Below are 26,746 nucleotides of genomic sequence, written 5' to 3'. Positions count from 1 at the left end.
CTAAACTGTTGCTGGCTGGAGACTTGGGGCCCAGAGCAGGTCATGGAATGTGCCTGATGCTACAAGTGACCTTTCACACCCCACACCCCTTCTCCCCAGTTTGAGTCAATGAAAATTGACTAAGCTCCCCCTAATGGCAGGCCTGGGGCCGATGCCAGGGGTTCCAGGAATGAGACTGGGGCAGGGGGCTTTTGGAGGGCAGGAAACAATCTTTTTTTCCTGTTCTGTTTTGCCCAGCAGATGAGTCAGACAACTGAGTTGCATCTCCTGAGGAGAGGGGCTTGGCTAGTGTCCACTGGTGGGATGAGGTCAGGGACCCCACCCTTCCCCATGGGATGGTACACATGGCTCAGCTGGGAGATGTGGGCTGAGAGCTGAGAGCTCAGGCAGGAACTGGACCACAAACATGTCTCAGAGCATGGTGGGGAGAGGAGGTGGTGAGGTGGAGGCAGGGAAGAAGGAAAGAATGTAGAAGAGAAGGGAATTGCTCCAATTAAATGCCTACTAGGTGCTGGCACTTAGTGGGCACTGGCCTGATGCATTTTCTCCCCCTCCCTGCAGGAGAGCAGGAGGGTTAAGAGACTGGACACTGGAGTCAAAGAGATCTGGCCCCAGCTCTGATACTCATGTGACCTCCGAGCCACAGTTTCTTCATCTGTAAAATGGGGATAGGACCCAGCAAAGCTGTTGTGAGGATTAAATGACAATGTGTGTAGGATGCTTAGCTGAATGCAGGCATGTGCTCAACATGGAGAAAATGTTACTATAGTCAGAGAGGGCAGCTGTCCTGTGTGATCTGAAAAATCAGAGGGTAAGATCCCTGGATGGCACAAAAGGTTTGCACTCGGCTGGTAACCAAAAGGTTGGCAGTTCAAACCACCCAGCAGCACCACAGAAGAAACAGGCCTGGCGATTTGCTTCTATAAAGATTACAGCTAAGAAAACTCTATGGAGCAGTTCTACTCTGTCATACAGGGTCTCCTAAGTCACAAATCAACAAAACAAAATCAACAACAAAAAATCAGGGGGTGCCAGGAGCAGACACATGCCAGGGCTGGGCACCCGAGAGGGGTCCACACTTCCTCCTGGGCAGCTGGGAAGGTCAGTGATGCCCAGGTACAAGACATGCATGGCAGAGCCAGGAAAATATCGTGATTTTATTTGCTACACTGACAGCAGCTCAGAGATGGGGTGGCTGCTGTCTCTACACGGAATGGCCTGAACTGGGGGACAACAACAGTCAGTGCTTCCCCAGGGTGGCGACAGGGAAGGCCAGGCTGGGTGGCCTTGGGGCAGCAGTTTCTGACCGCTGACCTCAGGGCTGCAGGAGGTGGTGGCAGCGGCTGCGTCTCTGGGAGATGGGTCCAGTGGGTGGCTCAGAGGCCAGGAAATCCAGTGTCCAGCGTGCTGGTCCAGGCCTGCACTACCTCACGGGGTCGGCAGGCAGCGGCGGCCAGGGCTGCTCGGTGAGCTCACGCTCCAGCTGCTTGAAGCGCTTCTTGGAGGCCTGTTTGGGCCGGAGCCGCCGCAGGCAGGCTGGGAGGTACTGGTCCAGCATGCTCTGCAGAGGGCAGGAGGGTGTGGAGGGGCAGCTGTGGCTGAGCCCCCCGCACCCTCACCCCTCCCCTAGGTGGGCCCAACCTCCAGCATGAAGGCTGCCACGAAATTGAAGGCCACCAGGCCCAGCAGCAGCAGCCTGAAGCAGATGTCAGAGATGTTCCTCAGTGCCAGGATCCTGTACAGGGGGCTGGGGACCAGGATGAGGCCTGCCAGGAAGGAGCTCAGCAACACCAGGGCTACCAGGAAGGGCACTGGGGGTGGGGGAGTGCGTCAGGCGAGGAAGCCATGCCCCCCGGGACACATGCACGCAGGCACACACACATGCGCGTCTTCCACTCACAGAGCCACTTCCTTCATCTCTCTCCCTCCTGCCTCCCATCTGGCCTGGTGGCCCTCACACACATAGGCACCAGTCCCCACCTCTTTCTGCACTGTCACCCCTCCCTGCCCCCTCTTTCTGCACGGTCCTTCCCCCGCCCCACGCAGCAGCACCGTTGGTATAGAGCGGCTGGCGGAAGGGTGCCCCCTTGGACATGGCCGAGGCCAGGATGAGGTATTGGAAGCTGGACAGAGAGAAGATCACTGTATTCTCATAGTTGGGCAAGTTGTCCGGTGCGGGCACTGTCCTGTTTAGAGGCACGAACCTGGGGATGTGGGGACAAGGGTGCCATGGAATGAGTGGACAGGGCAGGGGGGATTTGAGGGGGACCAGTCAGTTCCCTACTCACCAGGGCTGGGCCATGGTCAGGAAGTAGCCCCCCAGCTGCACGCCAGCCACCAGTGCCACCTGCAGCAGCAGGCTGCACAACACGGGCACGCTGAGCAGCGCCCCTGGCGGCCGTGCCCGCCCCAGCACCAGCGCCGGCCCCGTGCGGCTCATGAGCACCGCTACTGTGGAGGTGATAACCAGGTCGATGGTCAGGAACTGCATGTCGCCCAGGTTGGTGTTGATCTGCCAGCAGAGGAGGGGTGGGGAGAAGGGAAACTAAGTCCAGGACCAGCTCGCCCACAAGGAGTCCCCAGTCTGATAGGGGAGGCACAACTCCTGCCCTCATGGAGTTCCTCTCCCTAGTCTGATGGGGAAACATTGCTCCTGTCCTCCAGTCTGACAGGGGCAGCACTCTCCTACCCTTGGGGAACCCTCAGCCTGACGGAGGAGGCACAGTTTCTGATCTTGAGCGAGCCCTAAGTCCGATGCAAGAGGCACTGCCCTGCCTTCAGGGAGACTCCCTCCCCCAAGCCAAGTCTAGGGGAGAAGGCCTCGCTGCTGATCTTAGGAGACTAAATCTGATGGGGGAGGTTCCCCTTCCTTCTGGGAACTCCCAGCTGCGGGGGGAGGCTCAGGTCCTGCCTTATGGAGCCCTTAGATTACTGGGGGATGCACAGTTCCTGCCCTCAGGAAGCTCCTGGATTCCACGCGGACACAGGTACAGACACAAGAACAAGAGCTACACGGCCCCTGCCATCAGCTCATTCAGTGTGGCCAACAGGGCAGGCTCAGAGCCGGGCAAGGGGAGGTGCCCTCTGAGCAGGGGTAGGAGCTGGCCAAGGTTTGGGGCAGAGTGAATGGGTCTGGGGAAAGGGGTAGGGGCCTTGGCTCTGGCCCTCTTCTACCTGTGCCTTCTTTGCCCCCTGCCTGGGCTCTGCCTCAGTCTCCCCTGCAGACAGGGATCCCCCAGACAGGGACAAATCATTAGCACATGACAGTGGCTTCCATTTCTGAGGACCTACTGTGTGCCAATAGGAGCTCTGGTGGCACAGGAGTTAAGCCCTCAGCTGCCAACTGAAAGGTTGGCGGTTTGAACCCACCAGCCTTTCTGCAGGAGAAAGATGTGGCAGTCTGCTTCCGTAAAGATTACAGCCTTAGGAACCCTATGGGGCAGTTCTGCTGTGTCCGATAGGGTCACGATGAGTCGGAATTGACTCGACAGAAATGGGTTTGGTTTTTTAGACCTTGCTCTAGGCTCTGCTCAGTGCTTTCACCTCATACAAGCCTCACCATCCCAGGTTCTGGAATCCCTCAGCCACACAGCTAAAAAGCAGCAGAGGCAGGATTTGAACCCACATCATCTACTCCAGAACCTGCCGGGGCTCCTAACCACACTGCTGTGCGTCCTCTCCTTGGGCCTGATACAGGGCCGACACTCACCGTGTAGAGGATCAGGACAGAGATGAACTGGGTCAGGCTGTACAGGGCCATGTACTTGAAGACACTGAACGATGTGTCCAGGGAACACCGGCCTTCCCTAGGGTAGTGGGATGTAGGTGTTAGGGGCCAGGTTGGCTGATGTCTGCAGAGTTCTTGCCTGCCAGCCTCTGCCTGCCTCACCTGATGACCATGGGCACACACTCAATGCTGGCCGCACTCGAGGTGAAGGACGAGACCACAGAGGCCTCGGCCTGGGAGAGTGAGATGCCCACATCAGCCGCTTTCAGGGCCCCGCAATCATTGGCGCCGTCCCCGCACATGCCCACGCAGTACCTGGCAGAGAGAGGCAGGTGGGTGAGGGGGTTACTCCCTGCCTCTGGGCCTGTGAGCCTTTGGCTGGCCCCGAACACGTTCGAACCAGGGCTGTCTATGAGATGACCCCATCCAGCTTACAGGCTTGTTGACAGAATAAGGTGATTTCTGGATCCCTCACATCCACATAAAAGTCCCTAGGTGTCTGGTTAGTCTTGAAAGCCCTACGGAGCACAGTTCTACTCTGTATAAGTGGGGTTGCCATGAGTGGGAATCAACTTGATGGCAACAAACAACAACAAAACTAACCAGAAGATGGGCAGTTCGAACCTACCCAGTGGCATCACAGAAGAAAGGCCTGGCGATCTGCTTCATAATGATTATAGCCAAGAAAACCCTATGGAGCAGTTCTACTCTGCTACAAAAGGGGTCGCCATGAGTCAGACTCAGGTCGACTCGGTAGCAACGGGTGTTTTCAGTTTGGTTTTCATGCTCACGTGGTGCTTGGCACATAGTAGGTGCTCAGTAAATAGATGCCAGGGTTATTTTTAGCATGATAGACTCAGGAGTGCCCACCTGGTTCTTTCTGATGGTGACGGCTCTCCAAGGCCTGGCAGGGAGACCAGATTTGCAGGCGAGCTCACCCCCGTGGGCGCCCCCCACCCTACAGCTGAGCACTCACTGAAGCTTCTGCAGCTCGCACACCAGCTTGGTCTTCTGCTCAGGGGTCATGCGGGCGAAGATGGTGCCCTGGACCAGGACCTGGGCACAGGGGGAAGGGGAGGGCTGAGGCAGCCATCAGGGAGCACGTCAAGAGGAGGAGGCAGAGGAGGGGCGGCGGGGCAGCCCTACCTTGGGCAGCAGCTTGGGGAAGTGCTTCACCAGGATTGTGAAGGTGGACCCGCTGAGGGCCAGGTGGCTGGAGCGGGGGTCCAGCTCCATGGTGCAGCTCACGGCCTGGCCAGGATCCTGGGAGCCCAGGAAGCTCAGCTTAGCTTCCCTTGCCCACTCTGGAGAGTTGGGACCTGGGCTAGGTGACACAGGGGTGGGGTTACCAGTGGGGTGGGGCTGGAACTCTGGCTTGGCCTCACCTTAGTCCCATTCACGGCTGCAGAGGACTCCACTGGCAGGAACTCGAGGGAGGCAGGCTGGCCCTGCTCAGGGGGGATGGCGTGGACAATGACCAGATGCTCCTGGGGACCCACCATGCTGCAGCCCCGGGCCACAGTGATTGCAGTCTGCAGGTTGTCCCCTGGGAAGCACGGGGCAAGGTCAGGGTCCAACTGCTTCCAGGAGGTCATCCTTACCCTGACACTTATAAGTGGGATGACAGGCTGGATGGAATTCCAGTCTGCCACTCACTAGCTGGGCAAGTTACCAACGTCTCTGACCTGCGGTTTCCTCATCTATAAGAGCAGGTGCTGAAGGGCTTTGGAAGAAACCAGGGACCTGGGTTCAGGTTCCACATAGACTAGTTACTGCTGTGTAAGTTTGCTGGAAAGAGTATGTGTATGTGTGTGTAGAGGGGCGAGGAGAAAAAGGAGAAGAACACAGACCTATTGACCTATGGCTGTGCCACTCCAGCTAGAATGTTCTTTTCTTGACCTATGGAACTGTCACCGCCTTTGAGGTTGGCATCATCATCCCCATTTCTCAGAGGTGGACACTGGGACTTGGAAGATCACTCAGCTGGAACCCAGGCTGTCTGACATCACACCTTCTGGAAGTATATCTGCCTTGCCTAGTGACTCTACTGCCCTGGGCCTCACTTTCCTCATCTGCTAAATGGGAGTGATAATTGCCCCTTGGGAGGGATATTGTGAAGATCCCATAAAATGTCTGAAAAGGACCTAGCCTGATGGAAGCAGGGGCTCAGAAAGATGTCCCAGGAAGGGATGGTGGGAGCCCCTACTCTCTGCTTAGGATGCAGGCAGATCCAGGCTCTGCTGGCCCTGGGTACCTGTGACCATGACGGCGCGGATGTGGGTCCTCCGGAGAGCCTGGATAACCGGTGTCGTTTGTGGCTTCAGCAGGTTCCTCATGACCAGCAGCCCCAGGAGGCTCAGGTCCTGCTCCATGGTGTCCCTGTGGGATGGGCAGACCCAGGTCACAGGAGCCCCCCCAGACACCAGGTAGGGGTGTCTTCCCTGGGCTCTGCCCCTGCCGGGGCCCGAAGCTCAGTCCTCAGAGGAGGTGGGGCCCACCTTGTCAGTTGCTGAGCTGCCTCCAGGTTTGGTGCAATGGGCAGTGGCTTGCTGGCGAGGGCTATGACGCGGTAGCCAGCAGCTGTGTAGCTCTGTAGCGTCTGGGCGAAGTTGGTGGGCACTGCCAGGGAGAGGCAGGTGTCATTGGGATGAGGACAGAGGTTGGCGACCCACCCTGTTCTGTGCCAGAACCTGACCAGTGGGCTCTGAGGGCTGCCCCAGTCACCTGTCTCAGGCCTGCAGAGGCCTGATACCAGCTCAGGGGAGCCCTTGACATAGGCCTCGGGCTGTGTGGCCCTTGGCCATGTCACCACCACGGCCATGCGCTGCAGGGTGGAGGAGAAGGGGAAGCGGCAGAGGATGCTGACGGGCACTGGGGGCTCCTCCTGCAGGATGGAGAGGCTGCTTAGGGGCTGCCTGAAGAGTCACTCCTTGGACTCCATACCCACAGGCACCCCCTTGGCTCACTGCTACCTGAAGCTGTGGCTCCCCAAGCGGGGGTCTCATCACCGCCAAGACCTGGGTCCCGAATGTTGAGTCTGCTGCCGGCGCCCCCTCCAGGACCTGGGAGGCAGGCAGAGAAGTTGGCCTCCAGGGTGCTGGTTGCCAGCTTGGCCTGGAGTGGCCAATCCTTGGCCGGTGAAGAGAGGCAGCAAGAGAGATTCGAGTTAGACTCATGGAAGACTCCCTTCCTGGGAGACTGGATAGTACAGAAGAAGGGCTTTGGAATTGGGCAGACCCAGGTTCAAACTCTGGCTTTGCCACTTGCTGGGTGACTTGGACACCTGATTCCAAATCTCCCTCAGCCTCATTTCCTCCTTGGAAACCAGGTTTTAAGCTTCCTTCCTAGAACTACAGGGAGGAGTCCATCAGATAAGGCCATCAGACAAAGCCTGTGCAGCAGGGCCCTGGCACATAGTAGGTACTTAACACATGGCCTTGGCCATTATTATTACTGATGGTGGGCATAAGAGAGACCACCCCGGGAAGACCTTGAATGAAGGCAAGGTCGAGTAGGTTAGGGTCCAGAGGCAGGGGGCTGACCTGCTTGACCTACTCACCCAGCCAGTAGACTCCACCATCTTGAGGTCCATGGGGTCACCCACTGGGGTGTCCCGGAGCTGGCTGAGGGTGTGGCAGGTGGCCAGTGCTCGGAGCAGGGGCCCCATGGGCAGGTGGCGGGGCTCTGGGTCCAGTGGCAGGAACGTCTGCCCCTGCAGAGGCACCACGCCCATCACGTCCAAGCCGTCCTCAGTGAGAGTGCCTGTCTGCAGGGGAAAGTGGGTGGTGCAATGGTGAGTCCTGAGATGAGCTCTGCCCTGCCCAGCTCTGTGCCCACGCCCCAGCCAGGCTGCGCCCATGGGAACCCCAGGAGCCAAAGCTGAGCCAGAATAGGCTCCTTCTGGCCTCTGGGCCTTTGCACATGTCATTTCCTCTGCCAGGTTCACCCTCCCCAACCTCCTACTGTTTCTGTCTGACTTCACTTCCTCCAGGAAGTCTCCTTAACTCTCAGGACTGGGTCAGGGCATCACTGCTTTGGGCTCCCATCCATGGCCACTTTTCCTCCCACCATTTACTCACTGCAGTATTTATGGAAGCTGGAGGAGGACTGGGCCCACAGATAATGCTCCACGTATTTGTTGAATAAACAAATGAGTGAGACAACGAATGAATGAGTGAATGCATTTCCCACACTGTATTCAAACTGCGCAGTTATACCTGTAGCTCCTTTGCTAGCCTGGTAGCCACTCCTCAGTTTAAAAACTATCTTTGGCCCCAGTGACCTCAGAATCCTGTCCAAACTCTTTGCCAAGTCCCACCGGCCTTGGCCTAATGGGGCCCTCCCTGCTGCTCACCGTGCTCCAGCCAAATGGTCTGTTCCTTGAGGGTGCCAAGCTGTTTCTCACCTCAGTGCCTTTGCACTTGTTGCCGCCCTGCCTGTCCCATGTCTCCATGTGACCCAATCCCTACATCCCTGAGGCCTCTACTTGGAGGAGCCTTCCATGACCACCCCCTCCACTGACTATCTCATGTATCCCCCGTTCAGTTCCTTCATCAAGCCCATCACCGTCTGAGGCCACGTATTCTGGTGGGGTAGACACAACAGACATCAATGTACACAAGGACTTTCTTCACTGCTGGGTCCCTCGGGCCGAGAGCAGCACTGGGCATACAGAAGGCCCTAGATATTGGGAGCTGGGTGGGGTTTCTCTGACTGTCCCATCTCCAGGACAGGACCTGGCACCCAGCAGGCCCTCAGTCAACCTTGCTGAATGAATAATGCAGGCGTGGAGGCGTGGACGAGGTGTCTGAGGGTCCTCGTGGCTGCTCCATCCCTGCCCACACCAGCCCTGCCCTGCAGCCCCCACCTTGTCAAAACACACCAGCCGCAGCTTGCCCCCCAAGATGATGCGTGGCGGGTGGATGCAGAAGATGCCCTGCTTCTGCAGCCGGTTCTGGGCGTACAGTGTGCACACGGTCATGGCGGCTGGTAGGGCGGGTGGCACCACCACTGTCACCAGGTCCAGAGCCCGGATCACAATCTCCTTCAGCGGCACCTGGCAGGAGGCACCGTGAATGCCAAGGGCCAGGCTTGGACAGCCCCAGGCCCCAGCCAGCAGCCCTGCTTGGCCCCTGACACATACCTGGTTGCGGTGGAGGATGAAGATGCTGTAGATGGTGCCGAGGACAGCTGGGAAAACAGAGCAAGGGACTGAGTGGGATCTGGGATAGGGGCTTGGGGGCCACCAGCAGAGTGGGGTGTGGGCGACACTCACCCAGGACAGAGAGGGCTGCTATAAATTTCATGCTGTGTTTGTAGAACTTGAAATTGATGGGCCGGGGATGCAAGATGGAGCTAACCAGGCCCCCTTTAGCCGTGCAGAACCCTGAGAAGAAGATGCCAAGGGTTAGGACAGCTCTCCCCAACCACTACCCTAGCCCACCTGCACGTCTGAGGTGTAAGACATGATGCTCCTGGTGTGAGCGATCACCCGGTTCAGGGGTTGCCAATGATGGCCCACAGGTCTTGCCCAAACTGTGTACGGTTTTTAGAAAATTGAACTAGTGGTCAGCATCTAAAAATCAGGTGGTTTCACTTAAAATCCAGATATGTGGCTTCTTCTGAAAAGGTCAGAAGAGCTGGTGACACTGGGTCCCATTCCCCGGTGGCAAGAACCTGCTGTGAAGTGATTGCTCCCATTAAAAGGGACAGGCTCTTTCCTGCCTGCCACAACCCCTGCCCACTCTAGCTTAAATGCCTGGTTCCGGGCATGCCCAACCTCTCCTGTTACAGATGGGGGAACTAAGGCCCAAGGAACAATGGGACTTGACCCAGGCCCCATGCTGGGGCAGCGGCAGAGCTGGGTGTGGGGTTCAGGACCTCAGCTCCTGCCTACCCCCTGCTACTTCTCCTGTAGGTGCGGAGCCCAGCATCCTTCCTTGTGTCCCTGACTCCTACCTGTTCGTGTCACCACTGCCAGGACATGGGGTCCTACGTAGGCCTGGGCCTGCAAGACGAGGGTCCCACAGAAGAGTGTGTGCCGCCGGTGGGTCTCTGGGCAATAGGGCACTGGCCCCTCTGGCAGGACTGTCTTCAGCACCGGAATGCTCTCCCCTGGGAGGGACATGGTGTGAGGCCCAGGTGGCAGGGCCTCCATGCCACTCACTCCCGCCAACAAAAACCAAGAGTTTTGCGTAGAATTGTTTCATAAGCCCCAGGTCTCATTTAATTCTTGCAACTATGTATGAAGCAGAATCACATTCTCATCTTAGAGAGGAAAGTTAAGGCTCAGAGAGTGCAAAAGACATAACGACACAATGAGACGATCCTGGAAGAGTATGTGCCAGCCTGTCACCAGGAACTATCTCTCAAGGGAGTCACAAAGTGTGTGTGTGTGTGTGCGCGCGCGCGAGTGCACACATGTTGTAAGGGACAGGGGCTAGGGGAAGACTTTCTCCTTCTCTTGGAATTATTTTATAACAAGCATGAATTAGTCTGATAACTAAAACCACTAAAGATATTTATGCTCCACTTGTCTGTCAGTTTGTCGTACTGTGGTGGCCTGTATGATGCTGGAAGCTAAGCCACTGGTATTTCAGATACCAGCATGGTCACCCTTAGTAGACAGGTTTCAGCAGAGTTTCCAGACTAAGACAGGCTACAAAGAAGGACTTGGTGGTCTCCTTCTGAAAAACAGGCCAGTGAAAACCTTATGAGTAGCAGTGGAACACTATCTGGTATATGCTGGAAGACGAGCCCCTCAGGTTGGAAGGACTCAAAATATGACTGGGGAAGAGCTGCCTCCTCAAAATAGAGTCAACCTTAATGATGCTGATGGAGTCAAGCTTTTGCGACCTTCATTTTCTGAGGTACCATGACTCAAAATGAGAAGAAACAGCTGCAAACATCCATTAATAATTGGAACATGGAACATATGAAGTACGAACCAAAGAAAATTGGTAATCGTCAAAAATGAAATAGACTGCATAAAGATTGATATCCTAGGCATTAATGAGCTAAAGTGGACTGGTATTGGCCATTTTGAATCAGACAATCACATGGTCTACTATGCTGGGAATGACATAAATTGAGGAGAAATAGCATTGCATTCATCATCAAAAAGAACATTTCAAATCTATCCTGAAGTATAACGCTGTCAGTGATAGGACAACATCCATACACCTACAAGGAGGACCAGTTAAGACTATCATTCAAATTTATGCACCAACCACTAATGCCAAAGATGAGGAAATTGAAGATTTTTTTTACCAACTTCTGCAGTCTGAAATTGATCAAACATCCAATCAAGACGCATTGATAATTACTGGTGATTGGAACGTGAAAACTAGAAACAAAGAAGGATTGGTAGTTGGAAAATATGGCCTTGGTGATAGAAATGACGCATGATAGAATTTTACAAGACCAATGACTTCTTCATTGCAAATACCTTTTTTCAACAATATAAATGGTCACTATACACATGGACTTTGCCTGATGGAATATACAGGAATCAAATCAACTACTTGTGGAAAGGGACGATGGAAAGGCTCAGTATCATCAGTTAGAACAAGGCCAGGGGCCAACTGTGGAATACACCATCAATTGCTCATATGCAAGTTCAAGGTGAAGTTGAAGAAAATCAGAGCAAGTTCAAGAGATCCAAAATACGGCCTTGAGTATATCCCCCAGCTGAATGTAGAGACCATCTCAAGAATAGATTTGACGCATTGAACACTATTGACTGAAGACCAGATGAGTTGTGGAATGACATCAACAATATCATACATGAAAAAAGCAAGAGGTCATTAAAAAGACAGAAAGGAAAGAAGAGATGAAAATGGATGTCAGAAGAGACTCTGACACTTGCTCTTGAACGTTGAATAGCTGAAGTGAATGGAAGAAATGATAAAGTAAAAGAGTTGAATAGAAGACTTCAAAGGGCAGCTAGAGAAGACAAAGTAAAGTATTATAATGAAAAGTGCAAAGACTTGGAGATAGAAAACCAAGAGGTAAGAACATGCATTTCTCAGGCTGAAAGATCTGAAGAAAAAATTCAGGCCTTGAGTTACAATACTGAAGGATTCTATAGGGAAAGTATTGAATAATGCAGGGAGCATCAAAAGAAGATGGAAGGAATACACAGAGTCACCGTACCAAAAGGAACTGGTCAACGTTCAACCATTTCAGAAGGTAGTATATGATCAAGAACCCATGGTACCAAAGGAAGAAGTTTAAGCTGAAGGCATTGGTGAAAAACAAGGCTCCAGGAATTGACGGAATACCACTTGAGATGTTGCAACACATGGATGCAGCACTGGAGGTACTCACTTGTCCATGTCAAGAAATTTGGAAGATAGCTTCCTGGCCAACCAGCTGGAAGAGATCCGTATTTGTACCCATTCCAAAGAAAGGCAATCCAAAAGAATGTGGAAATTATCAAACAATATCATTAATATCACAGGTAAGTAAAATTTTGCTGAAGACAATTCAAAAGCGGTTGCAGCAGTCCATCAACAGGGAACTGCCAGAAGTTCAAGCCGGACTGAGAAAAGGATGTGGAACAGAGAGATATCATTGCTGATGTTAGATGGATCTTGGCTGAAAGCAGAGAATACCATAAAGATGTTTACCTGTATTTTATTGACTATGCAAAGGCATTTGACTGTGTGGGTCGTAACAAATTATGGATAACACTACGAAGAATGGGAATTCTAGAACACTTCATTGTGCTCATGCAGAACCTGTACATAGACCAAGAGTTAGTTGTTCAAACAGAAAAAGGGGATACTGCGTGGTTTAAAGTCAGGAAAGGTGTGCGTCAGGGTTGCATCCTTTCACCATACCTGTTCAATCTGTATGCTGAGCAAGTAATCTGAGAAGCTGTACTACATGAAGAAGAATGTGGCGTCAGGATTGCAGGAAGACTCATTAACAACTGCAATATGCAGATGACAAAACCTTGCTTGCTGAAAGTGAAGAAGACTTGAAGCACTTACTGATGAAGATCAAAGACCACAGCCTTCAGTATGGATTACACCTTAACACAAAGAAAACAAAAATCCTTACAACTGGACCAATAAGCAACATCATGAAAATGGAGAATATACTGAAGCTGTCAGGGATTTCATTTTATCTGGATCCACAATCAACACCCATAGAAGCAGCAGTCAAGAAAATCAAAAGTCGCATTGCATTGGGCAAATCTACTGTAAAAGACCTCTTTAAAGTGTTACAAAGCAAAGATGTCACTCTGAGGACTAAGGGGTATCTGACCCAAGCCGTGGTATTTTCTATTGCCTCATATGCATGGGAAAGCTGGACGATGAATAAGGAAGACTGAAGAAGAACTGACGCTCTAGAATTACGGTGTTGGCAAAGAATACTGAATATACCATGGATTGCCAGAAGAACAAACAAATCTGTTTTGGAAGAAGTACAACCAGAATACTCCTTAGTAGCAAGGATGGCAAGACTCCGTCTCACATATTTGGACATGTTATCAGGGGGGACCAGTCCCTGAAGAAGGACATCACGCTTGGGAAAGTAGAGGGTCAGTGAAAAAGAGGAAGATCCTCAAGGAGACGGACTGACATAGTGGCTCCAACAATGGGCTCAAGCATAACAATGATTGTGAGGACGGCCTAGGACATGGCAGTGTTTTTTTCTGTGGTACAGAGTCACTATGAGTCAGAACCAATTTGATGGCAGCCAACAACAAAAGGTGTTTACATGGGGGGATTAACCTCTATAACGCCTAGGATATGCTGCCTGGCAGAATAGCAATTCCTCAGTGAGCACCTGTGATGATGATATGATTGAGCAACTAATGTGTGCAAATTACTGGGAGAGACTCAGGGACACTGCCTCTGCCTCCAAGCAGTAGACAGGTGAACCAGGTATGGACAAAATTATGGAGGGCCAGGCTCAGGGCACACACCTCCTAGTCCTAACTATCACTATTACTACTATAAAAGTAAAACTCTAGTCAGAAACCTTCCCTGGAACTGCCACCATCCAAATCTAACACATCCTGGAGAAATAAATACCTGCACATACAGAGAGAAAGAAAAACACAGGATAAGGCCACTCCCCGTGGCACTGTTTGCAGTGGCTGGAAAGCCACAATCTAAATACTCATCGCTAGGGGACGGTTACTTCAACTATGACACACCTGGACTGTGGAGTCATATGCAGTGTGTAGACCCGAGGCACAGGTATCTGTGCTTGTCTGCAGAAAAATTCCAGGATACGTATTGTTCAGGGCAAAAAGCAAAGTCTGGAACTATATACACCACACAATCCCATTTACATAACTGCCCAGAATGAAGAGGGACTCCCTCTTTGTGTGCCACGTTCTCTTATGTGGTTTAGAGTTCCTATAACTGGAATGTAGATATTCACACAGAAACACTGGCGCTCACTCTGCACCATTCATTCTTCTAAGCACTTTGCACAACCTAACTAGCAGGAATGACTGATAAGCCCATTTTACAGAAGAGGAAACTGAGGCGTGGAGAGGTTAAGCAATATAGTCCAAGGGTGCAGATCTAGCAAGTGTTGAAGCCAGGATTGTTACCTGAGAGAAAAAGGAAAAGAAAATTCAAACTATAAGTTCAGACCAAGGCAAAGGGGTAGGGGACAGCAGGGAAGGGAAAAGGGGGGGCCGCGGACAGCTGGCAGGGCTCACCTGTCAGACAGCTCTCGTTGACTATGCACTCGCCAGCCACTAGGGCAGCATCGCAGGGCATCAGCCCACCCTCCTGGGGCAGCACCAGACAGTCTCCTGGCACCAGCTCCCTGGAGTCGACCCATTCCTCCTCTGGGGGCAAGCAGGAGCCTCAGCACAGGCCAGGCCGCCCCAGCTGCCTCTCCCAGCCCTGCCTTGTCCCCGGGTCCTTACCTCCCCCTGGCCGGTACACGCACACCTGCATGGACAGCTTGACCATGTCCCTCAGTTTCTGGCTTTGCTGTGGGACAAGGTGGGGTGGGTAGGTGGAGGCCCACTGGGGACCCACCTGCCCCTGCACCCCGTCTGCCTTACACCCACCCACCTTTCTGGTCTTGTACAGCGACAGGCAGATGGAGATGGCAGAGATGAGGAAGATGCACAGGGCATACCAGTAGTAGCGGTCGGCCAGCCACAGCATGATGCTGAAGGCCTGGAACCCATAGAAGGGGTTCAGTGCCTGCAGGGAGGGGCGGGAGGTGGTCAGGGCCCGCATACCCCAGGGCAGCCCAGCCAGAGGCCCAGGGGAGCAGAGGCCCTGGCAGCCACCAAAGGACGAGAGCCAGGCCTTTCTCCTGGTCAGTCGCATAGTCTCCTCCCAGACCCACCCCACCCAACCAGATGTCTCTTGAGCCCTATCTTCTCCACTCTAACGAGGACACTGGCATTTACTGAGCTTCCACTATGTGCCAGCTCCCGTTAAGCACTTTATCTAAGTGTCACCCAATCATGACAATTCTGTGAGGCAAGTGCTGCCATCAGCTCCATTGTACAGATGAGGAAACTGAGGCACTTGCCTAAAACCGCAGACCTCATAGCAGGAGACTGAGGTTTACACTCAGGCTGGACTCCAGACCTCTCCCTTTCAGGGGCATCTGCGCCTGGGGCAGAGGGCTGGGATGTTAACGTTTTACTCTAGATGTGTCTGGGTCCCTGGCTTCCTTCACACTGTGTGACCCTGGCTCTATCATTACCCCCTCTGAAGCTCAGGTTCTTCATGGGTAAACTGAGTCTAGTCCTTGTCCCTCCCTCACGGGCTATTAGAAGAACAAAAGTGGATAATTCATGCACAGGGCTGAAACACTACAGCATGTCTTCTGGCACACAGGAGGTGCTCAAGGCAGTGTGGGTTTGCTTCTTGGCCTCTAAGCCCCACACCAAGTCCCAATCTCTAGTCCAAGCTGTGGGTGGAACCTCCAAGTCCTTGGCCTCGCCTCTTGCCAGCCAGGCTGGTGAGGGCAGGATCCAGGATGACTCCCCACCAAGAAGTGGACAGCTGATTTGTCTGTAAAGTGGCCCAGAGAAGACAAGCCCCTGGCAAAGGTCATCCAGCATGCCAGCATGTCCATGCCAGAGCTGGGACGAGTGCCAGGCAGCCCTACCTCGTCCACCAGTAGCTGGAGATAGGACTTGACAGGAACGGTGATCTCGTTGGGGCCATAAATGGTCTTCCTGAAAGAAGGGAAGTAGCTGAGCTGTCAGATGGACAGGACTGTGGCTGCTGGGCCCTCCAGGGGTGATAGGGCTCCCCATTTTACAGCTGGGAAACCAAGGCCCAGAGAAGGCAGATGACTAGAAAAAGGCTACACCAAGGTGGGCAAGATAGGGATCCCCAGCTCTCAGGGCACCCCGGCCCAGGGCAGCGCCCACCTCACAGTTTGGTCCTGGAGGCTGAGGCCAGATTGGGAGCGATGGATGTCATCACAGGTGTGGCCACGGTCCAGCATGCTGGCAGGGTTGGGAGAGGGCACGTGTGTGGGCGATGGGACTTGGGCTCTGCAACCCTCACCATGTGTAGGCCAGGGGGACTCGGGGCTCCAGGCCCTTTCTGGCCCACTTCTGCCATATTAAGCATCCAGGAGAAAGCAGTTGTCCACTAACTCTGGGCTTAGCTTTCTCTTTTATTCCTCTGACTGAGCTTCAAACCATCTCACCAAGGAGAACCCAGGAGGGAAAACAATGAGATGATGATGATACTATTAACACTGGCAAGAGCAGCTATTATGTATGTACGTGACGATGCCTTATGCAAGTCCCTTAACCTCAGTGTGCCTCAGTTTCCTCATCTATAAAACGAGGGCCGTCGCAGCACCTACCTCATAGGGTTATAGGTGGATTGACTGAGATAAAGCCACGCACATTGCTTTGGACAGTGCCACATGTCACATACCCAGTGACACACATCAGCGATTTTTGCTGTTCTTGTTATTGTGTGGCAGAGGGTTTTGGTGCCACACTCATGTGCCCCTGGCACTCATCTCTACATGACACAGCAGCCTGCTGCAAACACCTGTCTGTACTGCAGGGTGTCAGCGGGAAAACCGGAAGTGCTGAGGAGTCGATGCCCCTAGTAGTAACCCACTGCCAATAATGGCAGGGATGATGGCAGGCAGCTGCTGGATAAATGTCCCACTTCCTCACACTACCTCCAAGGGATCCCCAGTGGGATTGAGCTCCAGGTACCCATGGTGGTATCTAGCATGATAACACCCCTTCATCGGCTGCCTTCCTTCCTCTGCCTCACTTCCCCAGTTGTTTTGTGGGAAGCCTTCCAAGCAAACTCCCTGTACTCGAATCCTGGTCTCAGGGTCTGCTTCTGAGGGAAATAAGACATGTTGTGAGCTAACATTCATTAAGTGCTTAGAAGGTGGCAGAGAAGAGACCAGAACCCAAACAGATCATCTGATTCCAGAGCCCATGCCCTCGTCCACTACAGCATGACCACCTCGGGCCAGATGCTGGGCCAAGCTTTACATAAATCATTATAGATTCCATCCTAAAGGCCAGGACTATCCGCCTCCTCTACTTACAGAGAGAGACACTGAGGCTGGGAGAAGGCTTAGTGACGTACCCAAGGTTTTGAGGGCACAGGCAGCAGAGATGAGTGGGCGCCCAGGCCTCCTGATGTCTTGGCCAGGCCACTTCAGGCTGCCTTCTCTGCCCACCCGGCTCACTCTGCCCTGACCCCTACCTGACTTGGCAGAAGGCTTGTTGGGTCTCGATCCAGACATAGCGTTGGCCCTGGAAAAGGTAGTATCGCAGCACACGCTTCTGGGTGGGAGAGAGAAGAGGCCAGGTGGGGTGGCAGTGAACCTGGGTGCCAGGGGGAGTGTGTGTCTCTGTGTGTGTGTATGTCTGGGGATGGGGGATGGGAGAAGTAGGGGACAGAGACCAGTGTCACAGGAAAGAGAGTGTTACAGGGAGAGGCTTGGGAGCAGACACTGGTCAGGCAGCATTCCAGGTGTTTGGGACAACAGAACGGGAAGGTGCTTGGAGAACATGGAATCCAACCCCGCGCTGTACACAACACGAGACTGAGACCCAGACAGGGGCAGGGACTTGTACAGAACCCAGCTGTCTGTCCACTCACTGCCTCCTCCTTCCTGTGGAGCTGGGCAGTGTCCTTCCATGACCCCTCTGGTACTGCCCCCACAGCTGCCTGGCTCCGGCCGTCTTCCATCTGGGCCTGCGGGGGCAGGTCCAGGCTAGGGAGGCGGGTGAGGGTTACTCTGGAGCTCCAGGACCTTCCCCAGCACCTCCCAGTTCCTACAGAGCCACCTCCCCTCCCTGGGATGGGAGGCACCAGGGTCAGGGCCTTTGGAGGCGGGGGGAGGGGAAGCAGGGGCTTCTGGGAGAGGGCGATGGGGCTGCCTCACCTGCCCTCGCTGATGGCCTCAGTCTGCACCTGGACAATGTAGCGCTGCCATGAACTATCCTGGAACACAGAGGTGTGGGTTCAGCCCTGGAAGAGGCCTATTCCCCCTAGGCCCTGCCCCATAGCCTGGTGGACCCTGCTGGAGAAGGCAGAGATCAAAGGTACAGGTGACCTCCTCAGGAACACCCAACTGCCTCTTCTGCCCACTGCTCAGATGGGAAAGCTGAGGTCCAGAGAGGAGGATGACTTGCCTAAGGTCCCACAAAAAGTCAGTGGCCAGGCTGGTCTGACAACCTATGTTGTCACCCCGTCCCCAACCCACTGCCGCCCCTCTCTGGCCCCGGCTGCCCCTGCTTGGACTGACTCTCACCTCTTTGTCTCTTATTTCGATGACGAGTGTTTCGGCGCGGGCCAAGCTGCATGGCCGAAGCCGGAGCTGCACGCCCCACATTGGCTTCCACCGGAACAGCAGCAAAGGAATCCCTGCCATCATCCACACCACGATGTGATAGCCTATGACCCTCCATGGACTGCCGCCACAGTAGCCGCTGAGCCTCTGTGGACGCAGGTGAGAGAAGCCAGGGTGGGGGTGGGGCAAGGCTGGAGGAGGAAGCTGGGGTGTTATTCCCACCCAGAGTGTTTCCCCTGCCCACCCTGCCCACATACCATGGATGAAACTGAGGAGCTGAGGGGATCGACAGATGTCTCTATCATCAGGGTCCCATAACGGGCGGGCGAGTTGCCCACAAGAGGGTTGCTGTCTGTGACAGAAAGGACAAAGGTGATTTGAGAGAAGGCTCCCCTTCTCTTATTTGTTTAAACATAAGCATAGTCATTTTATAATCTGGTCTGATAAAACCAATAGCTCAAGTTTTCATGAGTCTGGTATCTGGCTGTTTTGGCTGCTTCTTGCTCACAGCGTCTTGTTTCCTTGTGAGTCTGGTTATTTCTGATGGGTTGTGGGCCCAGAATTCGGGCGTGGGGCTTGGTGTGCACCCTGACCTCACATAGCTGCTCACACATGCAGCTACTCTATACTCTGGAACCGTGTTCCACTTACCCGTTCCCCATCTGGCCCCCACCCCGTGGGCAGCGAGCAGGGCTTATAATCCTCGGTCAGTCCCTGTGCCCAGCCAAGACCTGGCGGCGAACAGATGCTGAGAAGTTGAGTCTGGACTGATAATGTCAGGTCTGCAGGGCAGTCTTTGAGGGCAGCTGGGAAGCCACTGCCCACTCTGAAGGTAGAATAGGGGGTAGGGAGGGACCCAGCCATTGGGTGTAGGCAAGAGATGAGGGGAGAGCCTCCTGAGGCCTGGGGAGAGAAGCTGCTATTTGCCAGGGCCCAGATGAACAGTTAACAAGGTTCCTTATTTAACCCTCTGTGAGGGAGAGGCTTTTAGTACCTCCATGTTACAGATGAGTAAACTGAGGCTCAGGGACTAGCACCTGACAGCTCTATTGGGGAAATTCTTTTGCCTCCTACCCTTCCTACCAGTTGTGGTCCTAGCAGGGTAGGCAGACAGCGGGTGTGCTGAGGCCCATGGTGTGGGGTGGGGGTTCCCTGATCCCATCCTTGGGTAGCATCTAGTCTAGGTTTCTCTATGGTTGGTCCCAGGATCACCTGCAGCTGAACCAACTGGAGTGCCTGTTAGACATGCAGATGCCCAGGCCCCTCCCCAAACCTGTTGGATCAATGCTTGGGGAGGGTGGCTCTGGGCATCTACATGTTTCAGAGAACTCTAGAAAAGCTCATTAAGGGGCTGGTAAGCCAGGTGGGCGGGGGCAGGCTGCAGGGCAGTAAGGGCTGCTTTTCTGGTTCCCTCCTCCTCTCCCCAACCTGAGCCCTCCAGCGGCCTGATCTAAGTTTCCACCCAACAAGCCTAATGTGTCCCAGGCAGCTGCTGCAGTCACAACTTTCTCAGCCCCTCAGCCATTCCGTCCCAAACATCTGGGCATCTGTGGTTTCCCAGAGCCCAACAATAACCATAAAAGCCACTATGTGCTCACCGTATGCTGGGCTCTGCTCCTGGCCTTTACATGATGAACACCATAACCCTACAAGGTAGGCGTGATTACTATCCCCTTTTTATAGAAGGAAGCTCAGAGAGGTTAAGCAACTTACCCAATATCACACAGAAAGTACATGGTAGCACTAGGATGTAAGCCCAGGCAGGTTGACTCCAGGCTTATGCTTTTAATCACTCTGCTACCCAACGTGGGAACACCCTGAGGCTTGGGGCCATGTGTCCCCATGAGACCAGGCAGTTGTTGCCCTCTCCTATCCCGCCCCCCCATATCGCCTCACAGATGATATAATAATTACTATGGTAATAACGATACCAAGGACAGTGACATCCGTTAGGAACTTCCTAGATGACAGGAGCTGGTCTAAGCCTTACACGCATTCACTTGTTTAACCCTCCCAGCCACGCTATGAGGTGGGCTCTGATTATTCCCATTTTATACATGGGGGAACTTAGGCTCAAAGAGGTGCAAAGACCCACCCAAATGCACACAGCCAGTAAATGGTGGAGCCAGAAAGTCAGACTCCAGATCCTGTGCTTTTAACAGCTCTGCCACTGGGCACATGTGGGCACTTTCAGGGAACAGGTAATCTGATGACTCAGAAGTCAAATCAACCAAAGCCCTACCTATGGCCAATCCTTCCCTTGTCCACTTGGTTGACGCAGAAAACAAACAGTGGCGCCACCCATTCCAGGAGAGTCTGGTCTCTGGGGAATTCCGCCCCCCCCCCACAGACACATTTATACATGCTCTCACACACATTCACACACTCTCATACATTCTCACGTGTACACTCACACACATACACGTTCTCACACACATCCACTCACATTCATACAGATACACACACACAGTCACACGCTCTCACATTCACTCTCATACACATATTCAAACACTCTCTCACACATGCATGCATGTGCGCGCGCGCGCGCGCACACACACGGAAGCCTGTAGCTACAAACTGTCAGGAAGGGCGGAGTCTCAACGCCAGAGGGCCAGGAGGCCAGGGCTTGTCTTCTCCGCTGGGCTCATGGAGACCCCAGTCTGAGAACCCGGGGGTGGTAAGGCCATTTGGCCGCCAGCTGGTTTCCCTTTTCCTCTCTGGTCCCCCCACAGTCCCCAAGTGAGGCTTGTCAGGGCAAGAACATCACCTCCTTCCCTTCCTGATGACAGTCCACAGACAAGCAGCAGCCAAGGGACCCTCTGCTCTCTGGTACAGCCAGGCAGAGGAGTGGGCATTCAGGACCACTGACATAGCCTGGCACGTTGGGGTCTCAGGTCCTTTGCCACCAAAAAACCACAGCTCCTTTCTCACTCCTCTTTAAAAGGCTGGCAGTCCCGTTTGCCACTGGAGTCCCAAGGGTCTTTTTTGCCAGACCCTCCCACCCACTCTGGAGGCCTGCTCTTTGGAGTGGGGCACGGTGGGCAGTGTCTCACCCTTTCGGGCTGTTCTTGGGATGTTTCTGCGGTGAAAATGGAAAAAGCACCTCAGGTTATAGGGGGCTTACTACCAGCCAGGTACTGTTCCAGGGGCTTTACACACATTTAATTCATGTATTCCTCACAACCTTACAAACTGGGTACTATTTTTAATCCCTACCTTACAGATTAGGAAACTGAGGCCCAGAGAGGTTAAGTAAATTGCCAAAGGTGACACAGTCAGCAAGTGGTGGAATTTGCATCCAGGCAGCCTGGCTCTGAGTCCATGCTCTTAACCACCACATTACCAGAGTGTTCTTACAAGCAAGCCGTGTTTCAGAAGGCAAGTGCCTTAGCCTCTCTGGGCTTCCATGTCCCAGCTGTAAGATGATAATCCTTAAAACAGCTGGCACACAGGGGATGCTTGAGCAGCAGCCACCCGGGGTATTTGAAGTTGCTCAAGTACCAGCCTGTACACGTGGGTGGTTGCTGGCTCCCCTGCCAAGGAGGTGTGGTTTCTGCTGTGACCCATTTCTCAGGCTCTCACCTTCTCTGAAGTCCCACATCTGCACCACTGCTCCCATGTGCCCATTCCACAACTCTTCCCTGTGCCTGCTGCCCCACAGGCCAACAGCTTGGGCTGGGGATGGGAAAGGGACCTGTACGAGGAAAACTTTGCTCACGTTGATCTGATTTCATCATGGTGGGGAGGGGGGTGGTTTCTCTTACCTCATTTTACAAATGAGGAAACTGAGCCTCAGAGAGGCATTTTGCCCACAGACTTGTCTCACAGCTGGAAAAGGGTCTGTCTTACTCCAAATCCCTTCTCTGCCCATCATACCCACCTACTCGCCACCCTCTCCCATAAAACTTTGCCTGGCACCTGGCTGGGGCTCAGCAACCTCTTATTGAATGAAAGAATGGATACCCACACATCTTGCTGACAGAACAGTGACATGGAGGAGTCACTGTGTCTATCTCCCTGATTCTGGGTCAGACTGCTGTGAGGTGCAGAGGGGCGAGTCTCTCCTTAACAGGCTCTGTAGAGACCATCTTCTGTCCTCTCAATCACTCACTTCCCCGGCATCTAAATAGCGTTCCCTCTGGGAAATTCTCCTCAGTCAGTCTTGGGAAAAAGGAAGGAAGAGAGGCTTGAGAGAGGAAGTCACACCTGTGGAACCTCCCATTTCCTGCAGAAGCCCTGACTTCCTGCTGGTGACCTGGCAACCTCCCAGGGTGGTGGTGCTGCCTCCTCGCTTGCCTGTGGTTGCCTGGGACCAGGGGCTCCTCTCCTCTGTCAGGCTGGGATGGGGCATGAAGACCTGCCAGTAGCACCCCAGTCTTTGGATCTCGAGACCAGGCAGCCATCTTTCCTCAGCCCTTCCCCCTCTCACCCTTAGTGTACTCTAAGCCTGCAGGGGTAGGGAGTGAGGGGGAAGATGGGGAGGGATAGACTGGGACTGAGGGGTCTGCAGCTGTAGAGAGGAGGCCCATCCTTGGGGCGGGGGGGCCCATGGCTGAGGTCTCAGGTCTGAGTGACTGAGAGATGGGTCTCTTCTGGATAGGAGAGATCATATGGCCCCATTCTCTCTCTCTCTCTCTGTCTCTCTCTCTCTCTCACACACACACACACCCACCCAACTCATGGTGATCCCATATGTTACAGAGTAAAACTGCTCCATAGGGTTTTCTTGGCTGTAATCTTTATGGAAGCAGTTCGCAGACATTGCTTCCATGCAGCTGCTGGGTAGGTTGGAATCACCAACCTTTAGGATAGAAGCCGATCACAAATAGCTTGTGCCATCCAGGGGCCTCATTCACAATAAGTGAGATTTAAATTAGACTCTGGAAAGAGTGGTTAAAGACATCTGACCAGAAATGGATGCATGGAGGGCATGGTCCTTGGACCTGGGTGCTGACAGATTTCCTCTGGGGGTCTGAGGTCCGAGGGGTGGGGATGGTGCTGTTGTCCCAGGATGCTGTGACCCAGGGACTAAGGAGACCTGGTTTCCTGTGATCCCATTTATTCATTCAGCCATGAGAGGGGCAATTGCCCAGAGGGGCCCTAGATGCCCCGGGATGCAGCAGTCTCCCCGCCTCTTTCCTACACCAGCCCATGCCAGCCCATACCTGGACCCCGTCACTCGGGGAGAGAGCCCCGTGGGAGTGTGGCCATCTCCCACGCCAGGCTCCCAATTCCCTCTTGCACCAGCGCCGGAAGCGTGCTCTCCCACGGCAGCCAGGCTGTGGGAAAGCGGGGTCGTGGGGGCGGCTCTGCGTGGCGGGACAACGCCAGGCGCCGTCCCGAGGCTCCTGGCCTCTCTGGGAAGCGTCCTGGTGCCAACTCCTCGAGACCGCGGAGGAGACGGGCTCGGGGATCCGCCTGTACGCCCAGAGGCTGCTCTGCTCGCCCATGACTCCGAAGCTGGGGTGTCACTCTACAGCAGGTGCCACGACTGGCAGGCCGGGTCTGTGCTGGTTGGCCGACGAGGGCTCCACACTCACCTGCGCTCATGCCGGCTCCTCGCGCTCATCGCTGGCCCCGGCGCTGCGCTGCCCCGCCGCGGAGGCGCGATCCGGGGCCCGGAGGCGGGAGGCAGGACGGGTGGACCTGGAAGAACCGCTGCCGCAGTCAGGGTCTGCGCGCGGCCAAGCCCCGCCCGGCCGATTGCGGATGCACGTCCGCGAACCGCGCCACCCGGGCTGCTGGGACTTGTAGTCCGAGCCCGGGCTCCCGCCGCGGGGACTCTGGCGAGGGCGTGCACCATTCACGTGCACACAAAAGCCGGACTCCGGGGACACAAACAGGACAACCACACACACACACACACACACACCATGCGTAGAGTTGGGCCTAGATGAATACTATAGTGGTTAACGGCGTTGCATGCTGGGTTCAAGCTGGCCTACATCTCTTCCAGGCTGTGTGACCTTGAGCAAGTTACTTAACCTCTCTGGGCCTCATTTCCTCACCTGATGACATTTGCAGCGCCTGCTTCATAGCATTGTTGTGAGGCTCACATGAGAAAATGCATGTAAAGCTCTTGGGGCAGTGCCGGGCAGAAGGCAAGGGTGCGATAAGGAAGACACCTGCCCAGACACTCACACTGTCAGATAGGACTCACAGAGATACCTGCAGACACGAGGAGACCCTGTGATGATGCTCAGGAGGCCTCTAAAATGCCAGAGAAATAGCAGAGGTATAACGCAAACCCCAGAAGCCTCACAGCATGATCTGCAGACACACCTGCACAGGTGAGATACGTGGAGATCCCTGAAACGTGCTAGAGATGCCATACTTGTATGTACCACTTATCACCTGCACCATAGTGACAGGCATGGACACTGTCTTCCCCTGACCCCTGGGACGCTGGCCTCTGAACACAGGAGCTCCAAAGGAGGAGGGTGGATCAGCAAGACCCTGGGCCAAGGATGGAACTTGACCTGATCCATCCATCATTTATTTGATATGAATTTATGGAGCACCAGACATTGTAGTAGGAGCTGGGGACACGAGGTTAAGCAAGACAGACATGGCCTGGGGAGCAGCCAAGTCACGCAAAGGAAAATTCCAACAATTCTCTCTAGTGGAAAGTGCTGGAAGGAGACAGAGAGCTGTGATAGAGGGTAATGGCCGGGAGGGACCCCAGAAGGGAAAGCAGGGAAGGCCTCCCAACGAGGCACATTCAAGCTGAATCTGGGGAGGAGCAGTTCCCGGGAGAGGCAGAAGTGTGCAAGGCTGGGACGGGAAGGGGCTTTTTCTAGGAGAAGCCCATGAGGCTGGAGGTTGGGGAGAGGGAAGATGGGAAGCTGGGGAGGCTGGAGCACAAGGCGAGGGCGAGGTCAGCAGGCCTTGTAGAATTGGGTGGAGTTGGGATTTCATCATACGTGCAATGGGAAGTCACTGAAGCAGTCATTTTTTTTTTGAAAAAAAATTTTAAATTGTTTTAAAAAATATATGTAACACATTTACCAATTCAACATTTTTCAGGTGTACAGTTTAGTGATATCAATTATATTAATCATGTTGTGAAACAGTAATTTAAGCAGGAATGTGGCATATTGACATGACTTACGTTAAAAAAAAAAAAAAAAATCAATCTGGCTTCTGTGAGAAGTGACCAAAAGTGGAAGCAGAGGACCAGTAAGGGGCTGTCATAACAACTCAGGAGAAAGGAGACAGTGGCTCAGAGCAGGGTGCTGGCAGGGGAGTGGCAAAAAGTGGCTAAGTTTGGGATATTTGGCAGGGACCTGCTTCTCCACCCCCATCGACGCCTCCACACCCTGTAACCTTTCTGACCACAACTGTCCCCCTCACTCATGCTGCTCCAGCCACACCAGAGTCCCAGCTGATCCTAGAAAAACCTAGGCCCACCCCTGCAGGCATGCTGCCATCTCAAGGCCTGGACACATGCTGTTCCCGCTGCCTGGTATACTCATTCATTCATTCACTGAATATTTATGCAGGGCTTTTTGTCTGTTGTGTTCACTGCCGTATCTCAAGGCCTTTGGCAATTCCTCATATATAGTAAGAGCTCAATTAATACAAAGACTGAGGAAGAACTGACACATTTGAATTGTGTTGATGAAGCATACTAAATATACCATGGACTGCCAAGAGAATGAACAAATCTGTCTTGGAAGAAGTACAACCAGAATGCTCCTTAGAAATAAGGATGGTGAGACTTTGTCTCACGTACTTTGGACTTGTTATCAGGAGGGACCCGTCCCTGGAGAAGGACATCATGCTTGGCAGAAAGTCAGCAAAAAAGAGGAAACCCTCAAGGAGATAGACTGACACAGTGGCTGCAACACTGGGCTCAAACATAGTAATAATTGTGAGGATAGCGCAGGACCAGGCAGTGTTTCATTCTATTATACATAGGGTTACAATGAGACAGAGCTGACTTGACAGCACCTAACAAGAAAGGAATAAATGTTGGCAAAACTTTTGCATAGATTGGATGGGTGGCGGGTGGTGAGGAATGGGTGGAATCAAGGATGCTCCTCCCCTGGGGCTTTGGCCTGAGCAGCTGGGGAACTGTGGAGCTGGGGAGGGCTGTGGGTAGAACAGGTTGGGGGCCATTCCTGTTGCTCACTTAGGCGATGTGGTCTGGCTTCATTCAGGCCTTCATCTGCAGGTGACACTTCCAGAGGGGGTGGTGACTTAACTTCTCAGAGCCCCCATTTCCTC

General features: G+C 53.7%; 1 protein-coding gene across 4 annotated transcripts; it reads right to left on the bottom strand.

Moving 5' to 3' along the window:
- Positions 1-986: 986 nt before the first annotated feature.
- On the bottom strand, positions 987-24,193 carry ATP13A2 (ATPase cation transporting 13A2). Of its 4 annotated transcripts, none has more exons than XM_023732150.1 (29): positions 24,058-24,193; positions 18,775-18,869; positions 18,479-18,664; positions 18,110-18,168; positions 17,824-17,938; positions 17,425-17,504; positions 16,104-16,181; positions 15,836-15,905; positions 14,779-14,913; positions 14,628-14,694; positions 14,415-14,546; positions 9,686-9,841; positions 9,003-9,113; positions 8,871-8,917; positions 8,595-8,783; positions 7,287-7,493; positions 6,700-6,789; positions 6,452-6,611; positions 6,226-6,346; positions 5,982-6,106; positions 5,113-5,273; positions 4,874-4,990; positions 4,704-4,783; positions 3,890-4,042; positions 3,710-3,806; positions 2,289-2,512; positions 2,053-2,204; positions 1,642-1,811; positions 987-1,561 (listed from the first exon to the last, which is right to left on the bottom strand). In XM_023732150.1, the coding sequence occupies exons 1-29, from the start codon at positions 24,065-24,067 to the stop codon at positions 1,424-1,426; spliced, it is 3,525 nt and encodes a 1,174-aa protein (XP_023587918.1). In that variant the 5' UTR covers positions 24,068-24,193; the 3' UTR covers positions 987-1,423. The 4 variants fall into 4 exon arrangements, with proteins under 4 accessions (XP_023587918.1, XP_023587917.1, XP_023587919.1 ...); XM_023732149.1 differs by having other exon boundaries at positions 18,775-18,865; positions 24,058-24,187; XM_023732151.1 differs by lacking the exon at positions 24,058-24,193 and adding an exon at positions 22,485-22,770.
- Between the last annotated feature and the right edge of the window lie 2,553 nt (positions 24,194-26,746).

This window comes from Trichechus manatus, unplaced genomic scaffold, assembly GCF_000243295.1.
Source record: "Trichechus manatus latirostris isolate Lorelei unplaced genomic scaffold, TriManLat1.0 scaffold00048, whole genome shotgun sequence".
Taxonomy (NCBI): Eukaryota; Metazoa; Chordata; class Mammalia; order Sirenia; family Trichechidae; genus Trichechus; species Trichechus manatus.
The sequence above is the reverse complement of the archived record's forward strand: the minus strand, read 5'-3'. Positions and strand labels throughout refer to the sequence as shown.